Source organism: Trifolium pratense, linkage group LG4 (assembly GCF_020283565.1).
Source record: "Trifolium pratense cultivar HEN17-A07 linkage group LG4, ARS_RC_1.1, whole genome shotgun sequence".
Lineage (NCBI taxonomy): Eukaryota > Viridiplantae > Streptophyta > Magnoliopsida > Fabales > Fabaceae > Trifolium > Trifolium pratense.
The window spans coordinates 44040774-44050484 of NC_060062.1; the positions used below are offsets into that span (position 1 = coordinate 44040774).

Below are 9711 nucleotides of genomic sequence, written 5' to 3' on the forward strand. Positions count from 1 at the left end.
TGCTCACGCATACTAATAATACTCTATTCAATTTTTTTTGAACAAGTCAAAATGAGACTTATATATATTAATAAAACCAAGTAATCCCTTCAGTAAGAAAAAAAAAAAAACCAAGTAATCCCCTCAGCACAAGATGTATTGAAGGAGATTATGGAAGATTACAAGAGTCATAAATAGAGAGTCAAAAAGTAAATCATACAAGGCCCAAACAAAGTAAATAACTAGACCACCAACTAAGGTAGTTTAGGGCTAAAATACTACTCGTCGCCTTCAACCACCTATAGGAAAAAATCTTGATCTTGTCCAACATGTGATGTAATGAGTGTGTTGAACCTCAGAACAATCTATAGGTTCTTTCGTTCCACACAACCCACACGCAAACTAGCCAAATGAGTTGCATAAAAGAACATCGCGCTCGAGTCACATGACCAAAGAGAGCCAAATGTGTTCCAGAAGAGGAATAACTGTTGGGCTGATTCTACCGCTCCGCATCCAGACACACAATGATGAGATTCCGGTGATAAAATGCCTTGTGAAACCAGGTTTGCTTTTGTGGGTAACCTGTCTCGCATGAGGCGCCACGCGAATATGAAAACCTTCGAGGAAACCTAAATGTGCCATATGAGATCTTCCGCAACGTCGAGAGTAACCGAAACTTGTGCACGTTAATTCGCTGAAGCTAAGAAAACAATTTCTCCCCTAATTCCGTCACAACCTCACGATCAATATTCATATTATCACCAGTGTTGGTTGATTAATTATCTCAGATCGAGTCTTAAAATCTAGGGATGACAATGGGTGCTCATGTGTGCGGGTAGGACTGTCAAAACGGGATGTCCGGTCGGGTTTCGTCGGGCCGGGCTAAAAAGCCCGGATAAAAAACGAGCTACTAAAATTATTGCCTGAGCCAGGCCTGGTACGGGTTGTCGGGCCGACCAGGTTTATTTTTTTATTTTTAATTTTACTTTTAGTATTCAAACTCAACATTATAAATAAGATCAATAATTCTCGCGAGCCCTATTTTTACTCATCCGTTATCTACAAGTTTCTCGTGCACCATATTTTTACTCACCTGCTACATACGAGTTTCTCGCGCGCTCTATTTTTACTCATCCGCTACTTACGAGTTTCTCGTGCGCTCTAATTTTACTCTTCCGCTACGTACGACTTTCTCGCGCACCCTATTTTTACTCATCCTCCGCTACCTACGAGTTTCTCGGGTGCCCTATTTTTACTCATCTGCTAGTTAAGTAGTAAAAATGAGAAATTTGAGAAAAAACACCAAGTAGCGGATGATATTTGAGAAACTTGTAGGACGGCAAAAGAAACTCTTATAATACAAACTAAATTCAAATCATCTAAAACAAATTCTTTATATTTTTTTAAATTTTTTTATTATAATTTATTCAGGCTTGCGGGTCGACCCGTGGCCCATTCGGGCTAGCCCTTATTTTAATCGGACTTTATCGGGCCGGCTAAAAAGCCCGGAAACAATTCGGGCTAGGATTTTCATGGCCCAAGCCCGGGAAAAAATCGGACTTGGCGGGCCGGTCCATTCGGGCTAGCCCATTTTGACAGCTCTAGGTGTGGGTTTGATACTACCCAAACCCACACCCGAAATCACCACTCAAACCCAAAGGTTGTTCGGGTGGCAAAATAAAACTCACATCCACACCCGTTGGATTCAAGTTTTTTCACCCAAACTCAAACCCGCAACAAGAACACGCATAATTAATTACCAGCTCAAACCCGACCCGAATTCTATTTGATAAAATGCAAAATGTAGCATAGTTTGGTATTATAGTTCGGAAATGTCAAAATAGTAATAACATAGTTTGCAAATGACAATACAATAATAACATAGTTTGGTAACATAGTCTTCAAAATAGACTTTCAAGAAATTAAATTACAATTAAAATTAAGGTCTTCCAAGGAAATTCAAACACAAGCATTCCAAAATAGAGTTTCAATAAATTAAATTACAATTAAAATTAAGTTCTTTCAAGAAAAAGGAGGTTGTGTCGTGTGTGAAGAAATGAGTGAAAAACCCTAATTTTATACGTATATATACATAGAGTTAATTATGTAATTTAACATATATTCGGGGGAGTGTTCGGGTTTCGGGTGTGGGTTTGATACTACCCACACCCATATTTCCGGGTGTCACCTGAACCCAAACTCAAACTCAGTCAACTCGAGTTTCGCCCGTTGACTTGAGTTTGGGTTCGAGTGGGTCTATCGGGTTTAAGTTTTCCTGCCATTCCTATTAAAAGTTATGTCACTAGTCAATTAATTCTTGTGAACAATTCATAAATATGTCTACCTATGAATATAACATGAAACATGCATAAAGATAATTAAATGAATAATAACGAATATAATCAACTTTCTGTCACCAGAATAACAACAACCATCAATCAAAGTCAAACAACCTTCCTTTGAAATCAAATCAAATTTTAAAATGGTCCAAGAGTTGGTGAATATTATTCCTTCTCCATTCCTTACTAGTCCCACACCCGTGCGATGCACAGGTGTTATGTGGTATTTGATATTATGATGTTGAAAAATTATTCGTATAAATTGTAACAATAAGTGTTGTGAAAATGAAAATAATAATAATAATAATAATAATAATAATAATAATAATAATAATAATAATAAAAGTGATGTACTTATCACTTCCTCCAAACAATATATTTTCAACCTTATATGTTGATCCTTCTTCAACCAATTTTTTTATCTTTGAAACCAAACTCTTTCCCAAAGTAGCAAGAATCTTATCACACTGGATGATCAAAGTAAAAAAAGGGAAAAAGTCAATAATAATGAAAAAACATCAATAGAGATTTTGTGAAAATGTGATAAGTATATAAAGATAGTACATCACCTTTTCATCAACAAACGATATATTCATAGACGTAATCTTCTTCAAAAAAAATATTCATAGACGTAACCTCAGTTTGGTTTGTATTTGTCTGTTACATTCCACACATGAACAATTCGAACTTTCAACTTTAGATTTGCTTTTCCAGCTACTATAGCAGATACATGAGGGTAGATAGGAGCTATGGTTTGAAAGAGTGATTTTTTTTAATTAAAAACCAAACTCAATAGAAATGTATGCATGGATAAAGAAGTAACTGTTATACTTATTATATATACATATATGTATAGAGAATGAGTAGGGACCATCAAAATTGAATGAAATATGATAATGATAATGGTTATATATTTCAATCTCATAACCTAACTTTTTGCATAACATTCACTTTTCTCTACAATTATAATGTAATTAAGTCAATAATGTATATACTCTTCGTATTTTTCTGTGTGACTAAATTATAAACTCTTTGTTGTTTCTATGAAAAAAATAGAGATGAGATCTTGTGACATCAACTTTTGGATAATTGGAGAAACATAATTCTTTATTATTTATTATGAGATTGATATAATATAAAAAAAAATAGAGATGAGAATGATATAATATAAGGAAGTGATGTGACATTATTGTGTGATTTAATTGGATGTAAGTGGGTGATGTGGATTAGGGTTAAGATGGATAGTAGGAGAACTATCTAGGAATTATATATATAGATTATAAACCTCTATTGACTTTTTTCACGCATGGTAAGAAAAATTGATAGTGTAATTAATGTGTACTTTTTATGTATTATAATTATTAAATTGTTTTTGGTGAAAAAATATATTTGTAGTTGACTTTTCAAATTTCAATGCAAAGTAAGGTTATGTTTAAAAAATTAATAATAAATGTGTCTAAAAATTTTAAATGAGACTTATAATTAAGAAGAAACCTTAGAAGATCTCTCCCATACATTTTCATCGAGTGAAATGTCACTCTTACATTTAACTAACATTACATTCTTAATTTTTTTTTTATTTAAAAAATGAGTGGTTGAGATGTGGACTAAACCTCCTCCAATGAAAATTAAATAGGAGAGATATTTGAATTTAGGCTTAAATACATTTTTTTTTTATGGATTTGGATTCTCTAAAGTTATAATTTTCTACATTTCTTATTTTTACAAAACTTTAGGGTATTTTTTTCTTTACAAAACACATAAATGCATTCTTTACATTTAAAAATCATACATTCACTCATATTTAGTGTAAATACTCTTTCTGGTCATAGTTATAAGCAAAAAAACTTCAAATTTTGGTCATTATTATAAACAAAAATTAACTACTTTTAAACTAGTTAATATTACTATTCCTAATATACTCTTATTTAATTATATTTTTTTTAGGCATTTATTTCATTTTTACACTTTCACATTTTTCAAAAGGGGTAATATAGTAAACTTAACTCATGTTTTCCATTAATTAAATCAAGAAAATTAAGCACACTCTTAACTAAATTTCTCAAACACCGCGTAAACAGTTTTTTCCTAAACACCGCGTATAAACATTTTAATGATATCATTTATTTTTTAGTAAACATTATGTTGATAAATTTGATTAAAAAATGCCGAAAATGTGTACTGGTGTGGTAGTGTTAGCAAGAACCAGAATGTTTTAAGTTCCAAAACATGGAAGTAGGAACGAGTTACTACTAAACAATGGTTTTTTGGCACTAGGTTATTTTGGCATTTTTATGCGTAAAATAATCCAGTAAAAAATGAAGTAGTATCGACCGAAGACAAGCGCGTTCAGTTGCAAAAGGCAAATTATTGTTTGAGTGAGAATAGTCTTTGTATTTGACTGGGTCTCGTATACTAAATAGACAGCCGCCTCTTTAATTTAGTGTGACAATGAGTATTAAAACTTTGGATCATGCTAACTAAGGCCCCCGGAGCACTAGTTAAGCAACTAAAAAGAAAAAAATTGCATTGAAAAAACAAAAATTTAAACTTTTAAATGCTGACTTCACAAGTTTTCAAGATAATATTACTATCTTTAGTTACCTTAACTAGTGCCCCGGAAGCACCGGTTAACATTTTCCTAAAACTTTAACCAACATTCCTGTTTTAAAACTGAGACAAAAGTTTACTGATTTACTAGATCACTAGTGATGGTGATCTACATTTTTAATTTATTTACTTACTTTATAGTCAACCTGAGTAGTAAACTCAACAAACATATAGTACCAAAGATGTTTTGAATTTTGATAGTATCTCATATATCATATTAGTCTTTGTTTGTTCAGCATTTGTGCTTTGTCTTGTAATAATCGTTGACTTAGATTGAAATTTTGATCCAAACAATGTCTTCCTCCTCAGATCATCCATGGATCTATGACGTGTTCATAAGTTTCAGAGGAAAAGATACTCGTCAGACCTTTGTTTCTCATCTCTATGCTGGACTCTCAAACGCGGGAATCCACACTTTTCTTGACGATGAGAAGCTTAGAAAAGGAAATAAGCTGGGAGCAGAACTAGAGAGAGCAATAGAAGGGTCTAAGATATCTATTGTGGTTCTCTCACCGAACTATGCAGGATCTAGCTGGTGTCTTAACGAACTGGTACACATCATGGACTGCCAAAAAACTTATGGCCAGCTGGTTTTACCCGTATTTTACTATGTTGACCCGACGTTTGTCCGTAAGCAGACTGGTGAATTTGGAAAAATCTTGCAAGTTACAGCAAGAAAAAAAGAAGTTTGCATGTCCAAGTGGAGGACGGCACTCAATGATGTTGCAAATCTAGCCGGTTGGGATTCCAAGACTATCAGGTAAATCGATCAATACTTATTCAAGAACATGAAGCTAATTATTAATGTTGAGTTGAGATTATTTCATAATTTATGCTTATTCTTTGTGTTTATAACTATTATTATTATTGTTACCAAAGGAATGACGGTGAACTGGTGAAGAAAATTGTTAAGGACATTTTGAAAGAAATTAATGTCATGACATCGATGTCAATTACTAAATTTCCGGTTGGATTGGAATCCCGGGTACAAAAAGTGACCAATTTTATTGATGATCAATCAAGCAAAGCCTGTATGATAGGGATATGGGGAATGGGTGGATCCGGAAAAACAACTATGGCCAAAGCTATCTACAATCAAATCCATTTTAAATTCAAGGGCAGAACAAGTTTCGTTGAAAGTATTAGAGAAGTTTGTGATAATAATAATAGAGGGATTATTCATTTACAAGAACAACTTCTTTCAGATCTCCTCCAAATAAAACAGAAGATTCACAGCATTGCGTTGGGGATAACTAAGATTGAGTCAAGACTTCGGGGGCAAAAGGCTTTGGTCGTACTTGATGATGTGACCAAGTCTGAACAATTGAAAGCCCTGTGTGCAAATCCTAAGATGTTTGGTTCTCAAAGTGTATTGATTATTACAACTAGAGATCTACGCCTTCTCAATTCACTTGGTGCTGACCATGTCTTCACAATGACGGAAATGGACAAAATACAGTCCCTTGAACTTTTCAGTTGGCATGCTTTTCGACAACCAAATCCTAGAGAAGATTTTACAAAACTCTCTAGAAAAGTAGTTGCTTATTGTGGAGGATTACCACTGGCTCTTGAAGTCCTTGGATCTTATTTATCTGAGAGAACAAAACAAGAATGGAAAAGTGCACTGTCAAAATTAGAGAAAATTCCCAATGATCAAGTGCAAGAGAAACTGAGAATTAGCTACGATTGTTTAGAAGATCATACAGAAAAGGATATATTTCTTGACATATGTTGTTTCTTCATTGGAAAGAATAGAGCTGATGTTACGGCGATACTTAATGGTTGTGGACTTCATGCGGATATTGGAATAGCTGTCCTCATAGAGCGCAGCCTTGTAAAAGTTGAAAAGAATAACAAGCTTTGGATGCATGATTTGCTACGAGACATGGGAAGAGCAATTGTTGGTGAAAGTTCAGCAAAAGAGCCTGCAAAGCATAGCCGACTGTGGTTTCGTGAGGATGTGCTGGATGTTTTGTCAAAAAATACTGTAAGAACTTTTTGAGATTATAACACTCTTTGTTTGTTTCTTTTCACTAATTGTTGGCTGAAATGGTTTGGATGCATGGTTTGCATTCTCATGTCTATTACAAATATGCTTAGGCTGTTGCATCTCTGCTGTTATATACATATATGCATTACTTTGTAGCTATGAAGTATTAACATAAACATGGACACCAAACACAACATCTTACATTAACATGTCGACATTGGTAATAAATTTTAAAAAATAAAATATAATTGAATATAATCACATGTGTCAGCATTGTCTGACACCCCAGTGATTGTTGGATACAAGACACACCCTCAATATGAAGTGTCTGTGCTACCTAGCTTTCTAGTAATCAAGGGAAATGATAAACATTTGCCCTTAATTTTCTCAGATTTCTCTACTTCACATGCAGGGAACAGAAACGGTTGAGGGATTGATTTTGAAGTTGCAAAGAACAGGAAAAGTTAGCTTCAGTACTAATGCTTTCCAGGAGATGAAAAAACTGAGGCTTTTAAAATTTGATTGTGTTGACCTTATCGGAGATTATGGGTTAATTTCCAAACAACTGAGATGGGTTGATTGGCAACGGTTCACCTTCAAATTTATACCGAATGACTTTGATCAAGGAAATCTAGTTGTTTTAGAATTAAAATATAGCAATGTTAGACAAGTTTGGCAGGAGACCAAGGTATAATAACATATGCCTTTAAACTCAAAGGATGGTGACAATAAGATCTGTTGCCACCTTTTCATTTCTCATTTTCAACTCTTATTTTTCTTCTAAAACATTATTTTGTTGCAGATGTTGGAGAAGCTAAAAATTCTCAATCTCAGTCATTCCAGGCACTTGAAAAGCACCCCTGACTTTTCAAAAATACCGAATCTAGAAAAGTTAATTATGGAGGATTGCCAAAGTTTGTCAGAGATACACCCGTCCATCGGAGATCTCAAGAACCTCCTTCTGATAAATTTGAGGGACTGTACAAGTCTTGACAATCTCCCGAGAGAGGTGTATCGATTGATATCAGTGAAAACTCTCATTCTTTCTGGTTGTTCAAAGATTGACAAATTGGAAGAAGATATAGTGCAAATGGAATCCTTGACAACTCTAATTGCAGCAAATACTGGTGTCAAACAAGTACCATTTTCAATAGTAAGATTACAAAGCATTGGATATATATCTCTATGTGGATATGAAGGATTATCGCGTGATATTTTTCCTTCTCTCATTCAGTCATGGATGTCTCCAGCCAAAAATTTCCTACCCCATATTTCTGCATTTGGAGGAAATTCATTGTCTCTAGTTTCCTTGGATATAGTAGAGAGTAATAATATGAGCTCTCAAATTCAAACGCCAACGATTACCATCCTTTCAAAACTTAGAAGTGTTTTGGTTCAATGCCACTCAGAGATTCAACTGACACAAGAATTTAAAAAATTTGTTGATGATCTATATGATGTGAATTTAACTGCGTCGGAAACAACATCACATGGACCACAAATCTCAAATCTTTCTTTGAGATCACTTTTGTTTGGAATGGGAAGTTCCCAAATAGTCATCAACACTATTAGGAACAGCTTATCACAGGTTCCTTCTTTATCCTCTCAACTTTACTCATTTATTAGTATTAAGAGAACATGGAATGAACTTTTCTATTTTTTTCAAATTAAATAAAATAGCAGATAAACTAATATAAGCTAGATATAAACCTGTGCTTGCGTGGAGGCAGAGGGGATAGTAATTTTTTATCTTTTAATGAATTAGAATGTGATATTTTAAATGCTGGTAATGTTGAAAATTAAAAGGTCCCAGGCTTTGAGAAATGATATTTACGATAAACTAACATTGAGAATAAAGGTTCAAAAGTAAGAAATTGAGCATCGGAGGAGCTAAATTTTCGACAATACTATGCATTTATGAGAAGTTTCATGTTTTGTATAGAAAATAATAGAAGTGAAGTAACATTAGTCTGTGTATGTGGTACACTAGTTTGACAAAATAACTGGCAGAAAATGTCTATTTTGCATAGCATAATTAGAATTACATAAATAAATAACTACTATAAGCATATGTTCATGAATCATGATACAGGGATTGAGAACCAATTCTAGTGATTCTTTCCTTCCGGGTGACAATTATCCTTCTTGGCTAGCTTATAAATGCGAAGGACCTTCGGTACTTTTCCAAGTGCCTGAGGATAGTGATTGTGGTATGAAGGGAATAGCTTTATGTGTTCTTTATTCATCAGCACTTGAAAACCTGGCAATTGAATGCTTCATTAGTGTCTTCATCATTAATTACGCAAAATTCACTATCCAAATATACAAGCAAGATACAATAATGTCATTTAATGATGAAGATTGGCAAGGCGTAGTATCAAATTTAGGAGTTGGTGACAATGTGGAGATCTTTGTAGCTATTGGGCATGGATTGACGGTTAAGGAAACCGCTGTCTATCTAATAAATGATCAGTCAAATGATATGGGAATTGAGCCATCTACAAATGCAAAAATGGAGCCATTACATGAAGTGAAAGTGCAGCCATCACCTAAAATAGAACCATCACTTATTGCGAAGAATGAGCCATTAGCGAAGAAAAATAGAAAAATCTTTATAAGATTTAGAAAGACAATGAGAGAATGTTTATGCTTGAACCAGAATAGAGATTGCAACAATTTTTGATTGGACAGACCTATATTGTCCTAATACATTGCATGTGTTTTGTAATATTATTCTGGGATAGAGGATAAGACAATGCTTATGTTTTATATACACAGATGGGATCTATGTGG

At 33.9% G+C, this 9711-nt stretch overlaps 1 protein-coding gene across 1 annotated transcript; it reads left to right on the forward strand.

The window, feature by feature from the left end:
* The first annotated feature begins 4901 nt into the window (after positions 1 to 4901).
* Positions 4902 to 9691, forward strand: LOC123923842 (disease resistance protein RPV1-like). Its single transcript, XM_045976589.1, has 5 exons — positions 4902 to 5688; positions 5808 to 6915; positions 7331 to 7606; positions 7721 to 8506; positions 9011 to 9691. Exons 1-5 carry the CDS (start codon positions 5222 to 5224, stop codon positions 9599 to 9601), a joined length of 3228 nt encoding a protein of 1075 aa, XP_045832545.1. The 5' UTR covers positions 4902 to 5221; the 3' UTR covers positions 9602 to 9691.
* The last annotated feature ends 20 nt before the right edge of the window (positions 9692 to 9711 follow it).